This window comes from Vipera ursinii, assembly GCF_947247035.1.
Source record: "Vipera ursinii genome assembly, chromosome: 14".
Lineage (NCBI taxonomy): Eukaryota > Metazoa > Chordata > Lepidosauria > Squamata > Viperidae > Vipera > Vipera ursinii.
The window spans coordinates 11,916,771-11,935,313 of record NC_139527.1 but is presented as its reverse complement, the minus strand read 5'-3'; the positions used below and the strand labels follow the sequence as shown (position 1 = coordinate 11,935,313).

Genomic DNA, 18,543 nt, shown 5'->3' with positions numbered 1-18,543 from the left:
AAACCACATGCAGCCTGCCAAGCACCCGTGTCTGCCTGCATTCCTGACAACCCAATCAATCCACCAAGGCTGCCAATGTTGCCCCCGCTGTCTTGACAGGCCCGGTGCCAAGGGCCTCCCAAGCCTCCAGGCTTCACTGGCACTGGCTCCATGGCGGCCACCCTGCCATTATCCACAAACAGCTGATAGCCGTGCCCGCTGCTCCTTGGCAGCTCACAATTATTTCTAATTTGTCAGCGTGGCCTTTCCTCTCTGAGCAGTGAAGGCCGGGTCTATGGGGACATTTTCAATTAAAACGGCATGACTGGCAGGTCACCTTTCATTGTTTAAAGTCTGTTTTATGCTTTTGTAAAAAAGTATAATATTTAGTCAGAGAAAAAATTCAAGAGAAAGCAGAAAAGAATCAGGAGAAGGATCCTAACACAGCAGCAAGAAAAAGGCTGGAAAGAGAGAGCTGCTGTCTCACGGGGGCTGACAGGCAACGATCCCCCATCACATCCCGGGTGCAGAAGAGTCCTCCTTCAGTCTCCAAACGGCCACGGACTCTTAGAGCTGCTCCTGCTGCTCTTCTTCCTATCAGCCCCATCCCCTCTCTGCCCGCTGGACTGGACCTAGGCAGCCATTTGCGTCCGCCGAGAGCCCCCCTGGAGAGGAAGCTTCGCTCCCCCTTGTGGGCCGCTTGAGCAGCCTCTGTGCCCCCCAAAACCCCAGTGGAATGAGAGCAATTGGACAGCAATTAGGTTGCACTGAAGAATCCTCTACTTGCATTCTTACACAAACAACAGCATTTACACAGTGATTGTCTGGTCTTCTAGCCAAGCAGCTGGATGGACTCAGTGACCACGACCGGTAGTAAGCCTTCCCCTCCCCCTCCTGCAGCCAAAGGTGCAGCTTCTTTGCCCTTTGATTCTTAAGTGCATTTGGACTGTGGCAAAATGTGGCCACCGAACTGGCACGATCACGTGGGCTATTGCCCCTTCCCCATTCCCCGAGGCCCCTTAAGCATCCACGATGGGTATAGGGAACTCCTTGGCTTGCCGACCCTCGCCTGCAAAGACTCCTGCCTGCTTCTGGTGCCTTCTGCCTTTCCTGGCAGCCCTTCAGAAGGGCTGAGCAGATTCCTTCTTTCTTAATGCTGCAGCCTAAGGAGATTCAGCCCCAGCACAGCAACAGCCTCAGCATCCTCAGGACCCCTTTGAGGCTTCCAATGAAGCCTCTGTGTTACCATGAAACCCAGGAACCCCAAAAGGCTCCTGGCTAAGCGGTTCCATTTTTCTGGAGCTCCCCGTTTTTGCAGGAAAGTACAAGGTGCCCGTTCACTTCTCCAGCGAGTCCATTTTGATTTGGGGTCCATTCCATGCAGATGCTGTCTCCCCCAGAACCACCCCCTTGGATGCCCCTGAAGCCTCTGCCGGAGTAGAACTGGAGGGAATATTTGCTGATCTGCACAGCGGTGCTGTCAATCTCCCCATCGTGAGCAGAAGTCCTCCGGCTGGCTGTGGCGGATTTGAAGCCTTGCTTCCTGCACAGGATGTGCTGCTGGATGATCTTCCTGAAGGTGCAGCGGAACTCTCGGATCTGGTATGCGTAGATCAGGGGGTTCACCACGGAGTTGGCATGGGACAAGACAATGGCCAGGTACATGACCCCGGGGGGAGCCTGTTTGCAAGAAGGGCAGAAGAGAGTGAAGCAATTGATCAGGTGTAATGGGAGCCAGCATATAGCAAACATCCCAACAATGAAGGCCAAGGATTTTGCTGCATGGACCTCTTTTTGTAAAATGTATCGGGATCGTTCCCCGTGCATCATCTTGTTTTCCATTTGCTTGAGCTGCTGCCGGGCTGTCATGAAGATCTTCAAGTAGATCCCAAACATCAGAAGGAGAGGAACCAGCACACATGCAAAGAAGTTGTAGTAGACCATGTAATCCATGGTGACCACAGTCTCAAAGAAGCAATGCACCATATTGCTGCTGCAGTTGGTTCTATTCTGACTTTGCCCTTTCTTTTCCAGAGGCTTTCTGTGCCAGCCCAGCATTGGCGTTAGGCCAATAATAAAGGATAAGAACCAACAGATGGCTATGACTCCCTTGGCACGTGAGTTGGTCACTAGAGCATTATACCTGAAAGAAGAGCAGAGAAAGGCAATGCATGAAATCCAATCTACATGGGAAGGGAAGATAGCAGAACTGATCAATTGATAGAATCTGTCCAGCTTCCAGCTTCTTCTTGCTGCAGAATCTCCACTGCAACAGGAGAGAGCTGGGATGAGGGGCCGTGGAACGTGGCCAGCAATGTGTGGATTGACCAACAGTGGGACTCAATCCACCTCCTCAGCAGAACTCCAGCCATGCCCGGCATTGCCCTCAGTTCCAATTAGAAACTTAATCTTGGAATAGCGAGGATGTCTGTTGGAGGCCTCGTTCACACGGCTACAGTTCCCAACCATGAAGGTGAGGACATTTTAAGGCGGTGGGAATCACCTTCTGTGTATCACCAGAACTCGGCACAGCCAGAATCCCTTCCCAACCGCAAGGAGTGGAGGGCCTGGGGCAAGATCCATGCCCACCCCCACGGCACTATCAGTGAAGCGGAGGGGAAAACCCAAAATTGCCCCACTGCACATTCAGACCCAAATACAACCAAGTGAGTTGATAGCTGAAATCAAGTTTCATGTGGCCTTTGTTGTGAGGAAGACGAGGATCATATAAATTGATGATTGACACAAAATTGGGTAATATCCATTCCTGGAACCAATGACACGAGGAGCTTTATTCTGCCCATGCTGATATTTTTTTCTTTTACAAAGAGATTTCTGATCAATATTGGAAATTCCTGGAACTCACTGGAGCTCCACCGAAGGGGCTTGAGACCAGCAGTGACGGGGCTGACGGAGCCTGAGCACTGCCTGCTCCAGAGGTCGGGGGGTGGGGGGGCTCTCCTGGGCATCAACAAGGGAAGGGGCTTTTGTGCCAAAAGACAGCTTACAAATAATATAAATTAATTTTAAAAATTAAGAATGAATGAAATATCACTGTGTCCTAGTTTTATTTTGACAAGCGCCGGGACTGGCCATGCCAAGAGTGGCCTCTGTCAGAAGGGGGATCCCCGATCTGTTTGTGGGAGGCCCTGCCTGCTCCCCGTCAAGCTCCATCCACGGCGGGCAAAGAGCAGAATCTAACAAGGAGCCCCTTCTGAGGAATCTTCAGACATACGATCGTTGACTTAATTTGTGCTTATTTTTCCAGGTAAACCGTGTCTGAATTCTCTAATCAAGGCACTGGAAAGGAAAGCTATTTCACTTTCCATCTTTGTCCAGGCCCTGCCTTTAGGCCTGGCTTCTGGATGGTCAAGCTCAGATTATTGGTCACGCGACTTCTGGCCGGTTCTGCTTTCCACGGCTGGAGGCTGGCCGGCCACAGGCAGCCCCCACATCTTCTCAAATTGAGGGGGGCAAACTGAGTACCTCAACACCTGGGGGGGCTGTGAAAGATCCAGCAATTGTTTGCCAAAGACGTTGCTTTTCAAACAAACAAACAAACAAACAAAAAATTTCCCAGAAAAGTGCCTTTTAGAGATCCAATCTTGATGTTGGATATAACATTAAAATAATGTTCACAATCTTATGTGCCACCAATGAACACTGAGTGTGGCTGTCTGGTGCACCTGCAAAATTTATTAAGCATTCCTGTGTTTCTTCACCCAAATCATTATTATAAAATCATAAAGTACAAAGTTTCCAGGTTTGATCCTTGCACCTCACTCAGATTTGATTCTCCGGTCAATTTTTAGCCAATTATATATCAACTTAATTTTCATCCCATCCAACTTTTTTGTTTTTAATATTTTAATTGGTTGAGTTTTATAGTTTTTTAAAATTATTTTATGTTATTTAATTTTCGATTAGGAGCAGTCCAGAGTTGGTTGAATGTAAATGTTTCAAATGAATAAACTCACACTTAACTCATCTGCCAATCAGAATGTGCTGGACTAGCTTTCCAATGCTCTACCTCAATCAAAACAGATTAAATCTGCAGTGTTTCATGTTATAGGTCAGTCTCCTAATCTGCTTCAAGGATCTCCCCAAATGCTGATGTCAGATTGGTAGTTCCCCCTAGATTCCTTCCCCTTCTTTTGAAAAAAGGGCATTTGCTCTCTGTCACTTTCATGATTTCTCCAGGTTTTCCCAAAGAGAAAATTCCTCCCAACTGATGTGCCAGTTTGTCCTTTGTGGACTGAAACTCGGATATTCCCCATCTCAAGCTTCAATTCCACCCCTTTGTCCTGTTTTCCCATTTCCTGATGAAAAGCACTTATCTCCTTGTTGCAGAAAACTGGGGCAAAAAGGATTTGGGTATCTCTCTTTCCTTTTGTCATTGTTAGCTCATAACATTTCACTGTCCCATGAAGCAGCAAATATTTTGATTCTTTTAATTTACACATATCTAAAAAAGCCTTTTGCTGTTGTAGAAGTCTTTCTCCAACCTACACAGAGAGTCTTGTTGCTGAACAGCTCCAGAAATTCTTGAATAAACAACTTTCTGGACTCCGTTTCATGCAATTCTAACCCAGGTTTTGAGCTGGAACTGCTTGGGTCACCTTTTAAGGCCTGTGCCAGGGGGAAGGGAGGCGGTTGAGGGTTGTCTTGGGCTGCGCCACCACTCCGCCTGGGCATCCTGTGGCAGCCTTTCTGGCTAGGAAGCCGGGACTTTGTTAGTTCAGCAAAAATTGCCCAGGAGAAGGCAGCCATCCCCTCTTGTGCATGGAGTACATGCACAAGAGGGGATGGCTGCTTTCTCCTGGGCAATTTTTGCTGTGGGGTCCTTCAGCCTCTGGGGCAGCTGATTCAGGGACAAGGGTTGGGATGTCACAAGATGCAAAGAACCTTCAGCAGATGAAGGTAATACCGCCGAATCCCTAAAGGCTGTGAACGAGGCAACGGCTAATAAACTGAAAGGCAGAGGTCCTCTCGTGGGTGACTTCTGTGTCTGCCGAGAAGGGGGCTCCCTGCTGCGCATGGCATCACAAGCACCCGGGGTGGGCACAGGCCCTGCTAAACCACAACCTTCGAATTCTGCAGAGAAGCCCCTCATAATGGTGCAGCAGTCAATATCTGAGGGGCTGCCACAAAGAAGAGAGGGGTCAACCTATTCTCCAAAGCACCAGAAGGTAAGGGAAGAAGCAGTGGATGGAAGCTAATCAAGGAGAGAAGCGACCTGGAATTAAGGAGAAACTTATTAATGGTGAGGACAACTGACCAGTGGAAGGGCTTACTTTCAGAAATCGTAGGTGCTCTATCCCTGGATGTGTTTAAGAGATTGGACAGCCACCTGTCTGAAATAGTATAGGGTCTCCTGCTAGAGCAGGGGGTTGGACTAGAAGACCTCCAAGGTACAACTCTGTTATTCAGTTCTGCATCTTTGGCATATTTACCTGAGAGGGATACGGATAGCAATAATCCGATCAATGGCAATAGCCAGAAGACTGAAGATGGAGCTCTGGGTCAGCACCAGGACGAAGCAGGCGATGAAGAGGCAGCCGTAAAAGAAGGCACAAAAGCCAGTGCTGATTGTGATGGCAAAGGGGATGGCCAGGACCCCCACCGCGATGTCAGCTACTGCCAGGGAAGCCACAAAGTAATTGGTGACATTTTGCAGATTGCTGTTGAGATAGACGGCCCAACAGACCAGGACGTTACCAAAGATGGCCAGAAGGGCAATGACCAGTTCCAAGACAATGTAGATGACGTCGGTAAGGAAGTTCTTGTCCCCAGGCACGAGCATGGTGAGGGTGGCTCAAGACGGGGCCTGGGAACCCTCGTGTCCATAGCTGCAGGCCTCTTCAGGCTGCAATGGCAGAGAGGGCGGGCCGGCCTTCAGGAGGTCAAGGCTTGGCCAAGCTCCAGGCAGTGCAGAAAACAGAGCCGATTCATTCTCCAGATGGCCGCCAAACGCCTGTTTCTGCACAAAAGTCCCTGGGCGATTCCTTGCCTTTGCTGAAGACCTCCTGACAGGGACAGCAGCTCTTCACTTCTCCTCCCAGAGGACCACTTTTGGAGAGGGTGCAGAGGATATTCCGTGGGACATTCTGCGTGGGGGAGGGGAGGAGGAGGAGAGAGAAAAAGATGCTGAGAACATCCAGATGCAAGCCAAGAGACATCCTTCAATGGAGCGGCCTCCATTCAGGCCACCCTTGGGCTTCCCGAGCAGCAAAGTTTATTGTTTATTCTTCAGTCCAGAGGACCCCAACCTTTTGGGCACCAGGGACCAGTTCCGTGGAGAGAGGTTTTTCCACGGACTGGAAAGTGCGTGGTTTTGTGTGGTGCCTGCATCCCACTGATGGGGCTTTGCTTGTTTGTGTGGACCAGTTGCTGGCATGCCACGGCCCAGTACTGGTCCACAGACCGGGGGTTGGGGACCCCTGCACTAGTATATTCCACCTTTCATTCAGGAGTTCAAGTGGTTCCCCGGATCCTTATTCCCCACAACACCACTTTGTCAGGAAAGTGGGGAGGAGAGGAGGGCCTCCCCATTCCTAGACCAGCACCCATATGGCTGTACTTTTCCAAACCTTGGGCCTCAAAGGGGAGGGTCTTGACCTCCACATAACCTTGCTCTAGATTCGTGATTCTTAAACTGTCTGACTCAACTATCCTCTCCCCTCCTCAACTCTCATTACCCCTAGAAAAACCCAGACTCTGTAATGTTACATAAGTGTCATGGTGGAGGCAGCGATGGCCAATTGCTCCCTTCTCCCCGGAAATCTTGGGGGTGACCACCCGCAGTTTAAGAAGTGCTGCTCTGTGGGGTGATAAATGGTAAGACTTGCTACAAAGCCACCTAACAGCCCCCAAATCATTTTTGCTTTGCAGAAAGCCTCTAGAATCAACACAAAATAAAATAAAATAAAAACAGTAAAGCTGCACCTCAAAACTTTGTCTGGAAACATCTCCACCAGTTTAGGAAAGTCTCCTCAACCGCCTGGGGTGGTTGTGATTCCTTCAGAAGGGACTAGCGGGCTAAGATCTGGCTGGACCTCCCTCTAGCCAAATTTGTTAGTGTCTACAATATAGCACATTTCCAAAGTTGGCTTGGGGAAACTTCTGGAGCTGCACTTCCATCAGAAGATCCGTACTTTAAAAAACAAATTGTGCACACTGAACATGTGTTTTATATACATAATTTATGCATATTTACTCTATCAAGTTTCTAATTTGCCTAATTTAGTTTTACAGGAAATGGCTAGAATGTTTGCTGAATCCCAGTCCAAGTCTGGGAACCTTATCCAGGCACACAGAAGACCTAGAAGCTTGCTCTTGTGAAAACAAACACAGAGTTGCTCAGGAATCTGGATCTTGCACCCAGGACCAATTTCTTCCTGGCTGGGAAAGAATCCCATCAGCTTCAACTCCCTGTTCCAGAGACATGTAACTCTCCCTGTTCAAATCCTATTTCTTCTGGAGTTATTTATAAAAAGGAAGAGATGAGAGAAGGAACTAAAATTGAAAAGCAATTTTCAAGTTGTTTCCCCGCAGACACCCAGCAGCCCTTCCTTAAAGCCCATTCCTGATGTAGCCAGCATTTGGCCAGAGTCAAAAGTTTGCCACCCTGGAAGACTGTCTCAGCTCAGCCTTCCTCATTCTGGACAGTGCTGGGGAAAGTCAGAGGAAGAGAAGTAAGCTACTCAATCTGATGAATGAGCAACTGAAGTATTATGGTTGAAACTACTCTATTCACTGGTGATGAACAGAGGCCTCAGAAGTCATTTCTATCATTTTTGGCTGCAGGATTAATAAAACAATAAAGATGGATATTCTCCATGAGAACATTAGAGGATACCTCCTATAGCAGTTGCATTCTTCACTGATTGTCTGTCCACAAGGAGTCCAAATGTGCTTTTGTGGTGGCACAGTACGGAGTAGCAACCACGGTCCCACGGTCGGAGATTGCTGGATTTCCCTTTCTCCTTGTTCTTGGGTGATTTCAACAGGAGGAGGAGGAGGACTTGGACCAAAAGACAACGTGATAGACCAGACCTTGGAAGGAGGAAGCTCTGTTTACAGGCTTACACCTCATTTGCTCCAAGCAAAAATGTACTATGTGGAAGGGATTGCATCTTAATCCACAGAGGATCTTATTTTGACTGGAAGTAGCTTAGGTGGGCCAAGGCTTCTTCTCAACTTTATCACCATCTGAAGAAGCTGTGCCATTGCTGAGTAGCTGTCACCATTCTGAACCTTTTCTTGGTGGGCAACCAAAACCTGCTTCCTTCCAGACGGCTTCACGAGGAGGAGGAGGAGGAGGAAATCTTATGAAATTATCTAATGTAAATCTTTTCTCATTGATCTCTTTTGGGAGAGGAAGAGATTGACTGCCTGTCAATCATTTTACCCAATATAAAAGTCACTTGGAAGTCAAGCTGGATGCCAACCTCAGGGAGTGATTTCTGCATTGTCAGATGGACAACTTCATGTCACACTCACATTGGGAGAACTAGACAACTAGGGAGTCACCTCATTTGTTTGTGGTGGGTGTTTGCATCGCACCAATATGTCAGGAGACAGCAGGCTTCTTCCCCCATGGTGCTGTTTCCCCTCAGCAATGGGCTCCGGGCAATGCAGGCGAAGACGGTGCCAAAAGGCGTGGCTTAGAAGGGTTGGGAAAGGGGGTCCTAGGAAGAATCGTTGGACAGTATCGCTGGCCTTTAAATGAGCGTTTCTCGACCTTGGCAATTCTGGATTTCAACTTCCAGAATTCCCTAGTCACCATTCTGGAAGTTGAAGTCCACACATCTTAATGTTGCTGAGGTTGAGAAACATTACTTTAAAGGCTAGTCATATTGTCCTAAGGATTCTTCTCGGTCCCCACAGGATGCTGTGAAACCAAAAATGCCATGATGGGGCATCCAACAGGCAATATGAAGATATAAGTGACGACATCATCATTGCAGGCCAGCTCTGCAAACGCCACACTATCCTCAGGGAGAAATCTTGTGCTTATGAAGACAAATTCCTTGTGTGCCCAATCACACTAGGTCAATAACGAATTCAATTCAATTCTGTTCTGTTCATGTGAAGTATTAATAGCACTTTACAACGCCTTGGTATTTGCATTCTAACAAAATGAAACTCAGTGGTGAAAAAAGTAAGGTTCTACATTTAGGCAAGGAAAACCAAATTCACAGGTATAGTATAGGTGGTACCCTGCTCAATAGTAGTAACTGTGAGAGGGATCTTGGAGTCCTGGTGGACAATCACTTAAATACAAGCCAGCCATGTGCTGCAGCTGCCAAAAAAGCCAACACAGTGCTAGGCTGCATTAACAGAGGGATAGAATCAAGATCACGTGAAGTACTAATACCACTTTACAATGCCTTGGTAAGGCCACACCTGGAATACTGCATCCAGCTTTGGTCACCACGATGTAAATAAGATGTTGAGACTCTAGAAAGAGTGCAGAGAAGAGCAACAAAGATGATCAGGGGACTGGAGGCTAAAACATATAAGGAACGGCTGCTGGAATTGGATATGTCTAGTTTAATGAAGAGAAGGACAAGGGGGGACATGATAGCAGTGTTCTGATATCTGAGGGGTTACCACAAAGAAGAGGGAGTCAAGCTCTTCTCCAAAGCACCTGAAGGCAGGACAAGAAGCAACGGATGGAAACTAACCAAGGAGAGAAGCAACCTAGAACTAAGGAGAAATTTCCTGACAGTTGGAACAATTAGCCAGTGGAACTCCTTGCCTCCAGAAGCTGTGAATGCTCCAACACTGGAAGTTTTTAAGAGACTGGACAGCCATTTGTCCAAAATGGTATAGTGTTTCCTACCTGAGCAGAGGGTTGGACTAGATGACCTCCAAGGTCCCTTCCATCATCATCATCATCATCATCATCATCATCATCATCATCATCATCATCATATTATTATTATTATTATTATTATTATTATTATTATTATTATTATTATTATTATTATTATTATTATATTATTATTATTATTATTATTATTATTATTATTCGCACAGTCAGCCAGAGGTTCAGACTGGATTTGGCATTGTTGTCTACCTATCAAGTTTTTACCAAGGATCTGGGATAGGCAGATACGGATTATTATTATTATTATTATTATTATTATTATTATTATTATTATTATTATTATTATTATTATTATTATTATTATCTGTACAAATGATTACAGAAACTTTCTCGTAAAATCTGCATTCCTGCACAGCTGTTCAGCTCTCCTACAACTTGAGCCTTAATCTTCTAGGGGAGCCCAACCTCGCTCTGGGAAGCACATCAGGGTCATGGCTGAAGGTAGCGAACTACAAACTAGGAATCCAAGTTCTCCAGAATTCAAGTCGCTGGAGGACTTTGGCTCTCGAAGAGGGAAGACACTTCAAATTCCTTGCCAAGAACACTACAGGGGCTCATCCAGGCAGTACCAGGAGTCAACACTGACTCGCAAGTGCACACCTATACACACGCACACACCGTTCTCTCACATAGAAATCCAAATAGCCTCTCAAATGCTACCAGGTCCATGTTTGGAGGACAGAAACGAACATTCACAGTGCTCTGGTAGGGCAATCAAAAAATAGCCCTCCTGGGCCTAAGTGTGGGCTCAGTCATGTTTGCAAGGGCAAGGAGGGTGGCACGGCGAGCCAGGATGGTAGTGACACAGCCACTTTATCATAGTGTTGGTGTGCCGATAAAAACAATAGTAATCATGGAAACAGACAATAAACATTCTCATTTTCTTTGCCACTAATTGAATTTCTAATCTATCTTGGATATTTGGTCTGTTTTCAGTAATAAGAGGAAATTAAGCATTAATATCCAACAATTTCCCTTATGGTTGCTCGAAGGAGGCCCTGCACACACACACACACCCCGAAGCTCTGCCATGGTTCCGCTTGATGCCCATGTGCCTGCCAGGGTCTCCTGGGGACAGTCTATGCTTTGCCCAATGCAAAGGGTCTCCCTCTGGCCGTGGCACCAACAGACCCCAAGGGCCCCATATCTTTATTTGCTGCCCTCTTGTCCCTTGAGGAAGGCAGACTAAAGTGTCTTTCTCAACTATGGCAGCTTGAAGACTTCAACTCCTGTGGCTGGCGGTGGAACTCTGCCAGCTGAATTCTGCCACTCAGACCAAGGCTGAGAAGCTTCCTCAGCTCTGCAAGTAGACCTTGACAGATGGCTACAATTGGGACCAACATTTCCACTGCTAAGCAAGGTGGCTTTTAAGTGAATCATGCAGCTGTTAAGTACATCTGGCTTCTCCCATTGACTTATCAGAAGCCAGCTGAGAAGATCATAAAGGGTGACCCACATGACCCTGGGTTATGACAGCCATCCTAAATGGAAACATGATAGCAGTGCTCCAATATTTGGGAGGACAGGAGAAGAAGCAACGGTTGGAAACTGACCAGAGAGAAAAGCAACCTGGAATTAAGGGGAAACTTCCTGACAGTGAGGACAATTAACCAGTGAAACAGCTTGCCACCAGAAATTGTGGATGTTCCATCGCTGGAGGTTTTAAAGAAGAGACCGGACAATCACCTGTCTGAGATGGTATAGGACAGGTTCTCCTGCCTGAGCAGGGGGTTGGACTAGAAGACCTCAAAGGTCCCTTCCAGCTCCCATTCCATTCCAAGCACTGGGATTTTGATTGTGTGGCTGTTGGGATGCTACAAACGGTTGTAAGCACAAGGGCCGGTCGTCACTTTTTTCAATGCTGCTGTGACTTTGAGCAGTAAGTCCCTCAACGTACAACCATTTCTCTAGCAACTGTTCAACTGATTGGAGTTATTTTCCTTCTCTTTGAGATCCTGCCCAAAGGCAGCTTGGGGGTGGTTAAAGTCCCCTGGCAGGGCAGGGAGAGAGGCAGGCTGGGGATAGCCTGTGTTGGGCTGCTCTTTTCTCTCCAGGAGGCATTTAGAGCACCTCAACTCTTTGAAGGCCCCTCCTTCAGTGAGGCAAGGTAATATTCCTGCCCTGCCAATAGAAAACATTCACCTGTGTGGGAATCTGAACTGTATTGTGCAGGAAGTGCACTTTCATTGCATACCTCAGAGGCTTAGATGGTCCCTCCCAAAGGCTGGTCTCCATCATTCAGGATTTTTGAAACCAACCCCCCACCCCACCCCGAGCTTATTCAGCAGAGCCTCCTTGGGCTTCCCATTCCTCTGGTGTGGCTGAAAGTTCTCCATCTTCAGGACATGGGACAGCTCCAAAGATGCTCTCACCTGATCGGTGCCAGATTTCCATCTGAGCTAACTTTAGGTTCATGCTGCCTAGGAAGAAGGTGGTGCTCCACAATTCAGGCTATGGAGGTGCCCCCCCCCGACTATTTATATGGAAAGAGGGGAGATACAGCCTGTCCATCTTCCTCTGTGACCCCAAGGAGATCAGAACATGGTCTGAGAAGCCAGAGACTGTTCAGTTTTGATACAGCATCCCTTGTTGTCTCTACTGGGGTAAAAGGGGGTCTCCAATGCCACCACTAAGACCCTGGCAATGCAAACTGGCACCTCACCTGGGATATCGCACCCCCTCTTTCCCACGGACCGCCCAAAGAAGCCAGCTGCTGCTTGCATGCCAGATCCTTGGTTGGCTACCTGCTCTTAGCACTTTTAATGCTCCTTCCCAGCGAGCGTTATATCCTGAGCTGGACGTGCATTCCCACAACACAGAGCAGTCCTGGCCCTTCAGGGGAAGGGGCACCCTAAGCGGACTTGGCTTAGCACCAAACCACCTTCTCACTAGTAGATTCTTTGGGTTCCATTATTTGTCCGAAAAAACCTGTTGGGAGGAAGCAGGTGCCTGGCCCTCCCTTTCAAAGAGGGGCAGAGGGGGGGTTACGGATGGGCGAAGCATGCAGAAGTTGGGAGCCCCCAGTGAGTGGAATTTGAAGAGGGGGCAGTTCTTGGTGCTGCAACTGGTTCAAGGGCATCCATTTTGTACAAGTGGTCCTCAGCTTATGAGGGGCTTCTGAGGGGTTTTGGGCCCTCAGCTATCGACCCACATTCACGGCTGCTTGCAGCACAGATTCATGCTTCCTGCCAATTTTTTTTCTTTGCAGAAAACCACCATTTAGTTCCTCCCATTGCAAACAATGGATTTGCTTAATGACCACAGCGTTTGCTTAACAAGCACAGCATTTGCTTTATGACCAACAGCTTCATTTAATGACCACCACAAAAATGATGTACTAGCAGGACTATTACATGATGACCCATTTAACTACTGGCAGGACCTATTACGGTAATGCTGGGCTGAGGACTGTAAGAAAACTAGTGTTCCTTAAGAACATCTTTCTTCAAGAGACGCGGAGCACATAGGATACTCAGACACAGATGGACACAGTTATGGATCTCCACCAGGGCTGTCTGAGTGATGCCAGGGAGGTCCTGTCTTGGGGCCGGGAGAATGCAGGGATCTGGAAGGTTTCAGCTCAACCTCCTAAAACCAAGTGGCTTTGGGTTTTAAGATCTCCTGGGTCTCTTCTGGGGGGCCTTCCTTCTCTTGGCCTGGGTAGGGCTGCAGACTGACCCTACGTGCAGTTTGGGAGTCCTCCAGGACTCGCAGCTCCTGCTCACAAAGCAGGTGGCAGGAGAGCCTTTTCTCTGCTTTGTATTTTGTGCCAGTTCCTGGAGCATTCACACATTAGTCAACCCCCCAACTGGACTGCATTTCATGCAGTGCGTGCTCTGTGGGGCTGCCTGGGAAGACTGTTCAGAAACCTCCGAGGGTGCAAAAGATCAGACTTAGCTCTACCCTGCTGAAGTTTTGCGAGGTAAAAAAAACCTTGCCTTTGTCATCAAACCTGAAGCCTGGAGAGCACGGCTGTTTATATTTTGAATTATTTGTTGATCCTTCACTCTGCTTTTGTCTTAATTGTTGGCCGACCCAGAGTCAAGTAAACAAATAAATGAATAATACTGGAGTCAATAAATAATACTGGAGTCAATAAAACTGAGAGAAAGCAAAATGAAAGAGTGAAGTGGGTTTGCCTCCTTCCTTCCCTGAACATCCTGGTGCTCAGAGGAGCTGAGGACCCTCCAGCTTATCAAGATGTGGCAAACCAAAAGCAAAGGGGCTTCTCGAATAGATCAAGGGCCTGGATGGATCCTCGTCCAAATGCCTCGAGCCCATAAGCAGCACATTTCTTTGCCCACTGTGCAAGCAACACAGCTGCTGCTGCCGCTCGGTAGGAACCCCAAACATCTCACAGCAGCCGAATCTCGTCACCACAATGACAAGCACATTTTTGTTGCTGGAGAAGCAGTCAGATAGTCCCATCAGAACTGACCCTTTCAGGGCCCACAGGAGCCCAGCCTCATTTCCATACATGACCACCAGCCATCCTGAGTCCGGCAAAGCAGCCATGAGGAGGACAGACCCCCCCCAATGCAAATCCCAGAATTCTCTCTCCCATTCCTGTGCAACACACCAAGCACACACAACCTGCAAGCTTGTTTTGTCTGGGGCTCTTCTGCGCTCTTTGGCGAGGAGCCCAGTGAGGAACAGGCTCCTCCTGAGTGCAAAGGAAAGAAAGGGGTGGGGGGGGTTGCCTCACCAGCCGTAGCAGCCTCCCCCGCCCCCCTGAGGCTCTTCCCATAGACCCAGGAAAGAGGGACCCACTGCTGGACCCCCGAAGCCCAGGAATGAAACCGGAGAGACGGGCCTGTCACCCGCTGCTTGCATGGCCATCCGTGGCTCCTGTGGTTCCCTTGCTCACCAGCATGTGCCACACAAGCTCTGTTGAACAGATTTGCGTCTCCATCTTAGTTAAGCCTTCTAAGTAATACAGAAGCCGCGGCAGCAAAGACACGGTAAGGATATCCCCCCACCCCCATAAAAGCCATGCCTTCAGTGGAGGAAGCAACCTTATATAAAAGTTGGGAGGGGGCAATAGTGCTCCTATGCTGAAAGAGAGCAAGGGGGCTGGAAGCAGAGAAGGACACCCAAGAGGTCTCTGACTCATAGACGCCACACGGACCGCCCTCTCCCTTCGCCACTACAATGCGGGGGAGCAGGAAAAGCAAGCCTCCGGTGCCTTGGCCTCGAAGGGCACTTCGATCCAAGAAGTTGTCCCAGATTCCCAGTCCTGAATCTATTGCTACGGATGGACCCTACTGGTGGCCAAGTCCAGCCCCCTCCCACAAAAATGGAGACTGGCTTCCCCCCACCACCACTGACAAGAGGCTGAACTTCAAGCAATCTCTCTGCAATGCTGAGATGCAGAAGAGCCCAGAGGCTGGCCCCCAAAGCTGCAAACTTGGAGGCTCGGTTTGTGAGCAGCCCTGTGGTAAGAGGGGCAGGCAATAAATTTCATTAAATAAATAAATAAATAAATAAATAAATAAATAAATACATACATACATACATACATACATACATACATACATACATACATACATACATAAAAATCCATCATTTTTGAAGCTGCCTTCCAGGTGGTCTCCCCAAAATCACTGGGTGGGGGAAAGAGGCCTTTTTAAGGGGAGTGGGTGGCATCCCCCCTCAGGGCAGAGGTCTCACTTGCTGATCTCGAACTCTTTTTGGCAAAATTCTTCTGTTTCGGCAAAGACTCCGGCTGTTAAACAGTGCCAAAGATGTTTTCAGCTGCAGCTGCTGTTATTTATTGGGTTCAGCTCTTGTTCTAATCCGGGACGTATTTTACAGGAAAGCAATAATTGCACAAAAACTGGAGCCTTGTTTAACATTTTTGGATGGCAAGTTTCTTGGGAGGCCGCCTGTCCTTGGCACATGCAGGGCAGGGGACTCAATTTCCCTGGGCGACTGTTCTTTAATGGACAAAAAGGCCAAATAACTAGAATACTCGTCCAACTGTTTCAGAAGCTTGGCTATTTTAAGGTTTGCTTTAGTTTCTGTAGGTTTGTTTTTGCAGTGCTGGCTGTGCGGCTCCATGGCTGCCAGAAGGGACTTTGGGGGCAGAAGCGGAGAGACGTAACCTGGCTGCCCAGCAAGGCCAATTAGCCACATGTGAAAGGGCCCAGATGAGTCCCAGCCTTCCGCCCAGGGCACCCGCCCCAAAGAAAAGGTCCCAGGGAGGCCGCCTGTCCTTGGCACATGCAGGGCAGGGGACTCCATTTCCCTGGGCGACTGGGCCAGGCTGCGAACCCTTCAGCCCTCCGTGACCGCACGGCCCTCGCGCTGAACAGGCGCTGCTGCCCCAGCCGCACTTCACAGGGGTCTCCTTGGAAGCGCTCCTCTGATCCGTAAGCCCCCCTTCCACTCCACCCCCAACATTCAAGGGTTATTGAGAAGGAGGGGACCCGAGACTGATCCTTGCCACATGCCCCCCCCATTGATGGGGGCCTCTAATTGGAGGAGGAACTTTCAAAAGACAATTAGAAATTAGCCACCCTTCAAGATCCCCAGCATTACCGCAAAGCCTAGAAGGCTGCAAGTACATGGGGGGGGGGGACTTCCAGGAACAGCCTCGCCCAGAAGGGCCCAGATGACCACGAAAGGGAGCCCCTCCCAGAGAAATTCCTGGTTGCCCAGGCACCTGCCTTTCCCTAGGTCTCCCCCCCCCCCCCGAAAAAAAAGACTAGACCAAGCTGATCAATACACTGTCAGCAGCTGACAGGAGCAATTCACAAACATTTTTAGCTGGGAGGGTCACTTTATCTTGCAGTTATTCACCCCTTTTTGGTCGTTCAGGGCCATGGAAAAGGGGGGGGGCTCTATCCGGGGAACAGAGATGCAGCAGTCCCAGAATCTCCTCCTGCCTCACTTCGGGGTCTCCTTGCCACTCAGACCCCCGCCCCTCCTCCGAAGGAACCGGGGCTCGCCAACTTCGGGGTGGGGCTGCTGGGCTAAGCGAGCAGCTCCCGCCTCCCCAGGAAGCCTCGCCCAGAAGGCGCCCCGACGGACGCCCCGGACCCTCCGTCCCGTCCTGACTGCCCCCAGCAGCACCTCTCCGCACCCCCCCCCGGGGATGCGGGCGGTGGCGGGCAGAGCGAGCCCCGGGACGGGCCAGGAGCCGCCGCTCCCGAGACCTCCTCGCCCCCCAGGCGGAAGCTCGGGGAGTGGGGGTTGCGTCCCGCCCGCCACGGTCCTTGACGGAGCAAACGCGGCGTCTCAGCGGCGGTGCTGCCGGCTCCCGGGCTCCCGGCTCGCGAGGCGGGGGGGGGGGCGCAGGCGGAGCTCCGTCGAGGGCCTTTCTGCGCCGACGGAAAGTTCACCGGCGGGGCCGGAGGAGCGCCCGGAGCCGCCTGTCCGGAGCAGCCCCCGCAACAGCCCCGCGAGGTCTCCCCGGACAGGACGCCGCCCGACCTTCCGCCCCACCCGCGCTCACCTGCTCGCCGCCGGCCGGCCGGCTGCTCCTCCCGGCTCGCTGGTTGCCCTCGAGTCCCGCTGACCGGCCCGGCGGCCGCCCCGCCCCGCCCCGCCCGGCCAGACCTCCGTCCCGGGCCCCGGACAGACGCGCCCTCTGCTGGCCAGGCGCGGCGGCGGCGGCTCGTTTCTCGAGGGCGGGCCGGGCGGACGTGCTCCGCGGCCCTTCCCGGCCCTCGGGGGTCCGGGGCGCCCGCGCCGGGCGGGAAGGCCCGCGAGAGAACCCGGCCGGCGCGGAGCCTGCCCGCCTGCCCGCCTGCCCTGCCCCGCGGAAGGCGGGAGCGCGGAGGGGGCGGCCGGGCCGGCAGCGGCTCCCCAGCAGAGCACGGCCGCCGCGGCTCGGCTCGGGAGCCGTCGAGGAGGAGGGCTGTGCCCGAGCGGCGGAGGCGGCCGCGGGGGCTGAGATCAGCCAGAGGAACCTCTCCGGCTCCCGGGTGCTCTGCGGGGAGCCTCCCCGACGGGAGGGAGGCCGCGGGGGAGGCCGGGTGGGCTTCGTGCGAGGCATTTGAGGGAATTACATCGTACCCCCCCCGTCGGTGATGCTCTCAAGGGAGGGAAGGGGCGGGTCTCGGCCCGGAGGGAGGCAGGCAGGCAGGGCCCCGCCGGCAAGCGCCTCTCGGCCCCTCGGTGCAGCCCTGGGACGGGTTCCTGGAAGAGCCCCTAAAAGCCACCAAAATCCCGGGAATTCCCCTATCCGCGCAGCCCCCCTTCCTGCCCAGGAGCCGCCACGAAGTCCGGAGGCTCATTTTCAAGCCCCCCCCCCCCATGCCTCCACCCAAATTTGTACCAGGCCATCCCTCTCATCCCCGATTAGATCCTTATTGCAGGTGATTTTCTATTAGAGAAGAGAGTGACTGTATATCTGTCCAGTTCACGTTGTGACCCAGGCTTGCCCCAGCTCCCCCTCCAGCCGAGGACCGTTGGAAGGAGGGCTGCAGGAGGCTTTTGTGCCCGGCGCTCCTGTTGACGTTTGGCAGCCCCATGGAGAAGAGAGAGAGGGCAGTTCATCCATTTAACCCCATTTTTTATGGGATTCCCAAAAGGTGGGACACGTCCTTTGGCAACCTCTCAGCTCAAGAGGGAAGCAGAGGAGAGGAGACGAGAGTGGAAGAAGTTGATGGCTTGTGAGAGCTTCTGGCTGAGCCTCTGGCGACCTTGTAGGGCTTGGGACTGGG

General features: G+C 50.8%; 1 protein-coding gene across 4 annotated transcripts; it reads right to left on the bottom strand.

Moving 5' to 3' along the window:
- Window positions 1–317: 317 nt before the first annotated feature.
- Window positions 318–17,397, bottom strand: ADORA2A (adenosine A2a receptor). Of its 4 annotated transcripts, XM_083373329.1 has the most exons (4): window positions 17,331–17,378; window positions 6,925–7,132; window positions 5,433–6,086; window positions 318–2,122 (listed from the first exon to the last, which is right to left on the bottom strand). In XM_083373329.1, exons 3-4 carry the CDS (start codon window positions 5,780–5,782, stop codon window positions 1,258–1,260), a joined length of 1,215 nt encoding a protein of 404 aa, XP_083229455.1. In that variant the 5' UTR covers window positions 5,783–6,086; window positions 6,925–7,132; window positions 17,331–17,378; the 3' UTR covers window positions 318–1,257. The 4 variants fall into 4 exon arrangements, with proteins under 4 accessions (XP_083229455.1, XP_083229456.1, XP_083229457.1 ...); XM_083373330.1 differs by lacking the exon at window positions 6,925–7,132 and having other exon boundaries at window positions 17,331–17,397; XM_083373331.1 differs by lacking the exons at window positions 6,925–7,132; window positions 17,331–17,378 and adding an exon at window positions 9,201–9,601.
- Between the last annotated feature and the right edge of the window lie 1,146 nt (window positions 17,398–18,543).

What these genes read in the sequence shown, in the direction of transcription:
- ADORA2A (XM_083373330.1), bottom strand. Translation starts at nt 5,782, where the DNA reads ATGCTCGTGCCTGGGGACAAGAACTTCCTTACCGACGTCATCTACATT. An exon ending in GCTATCCGTATCCCTCTCAG is followed by an intron (nt 2,123 to 5,432) that starts GTAAATATGCCA and finishes CTCTTCTTTCAG; the next exon opens with GTATAATGCTCTAGTGACCA.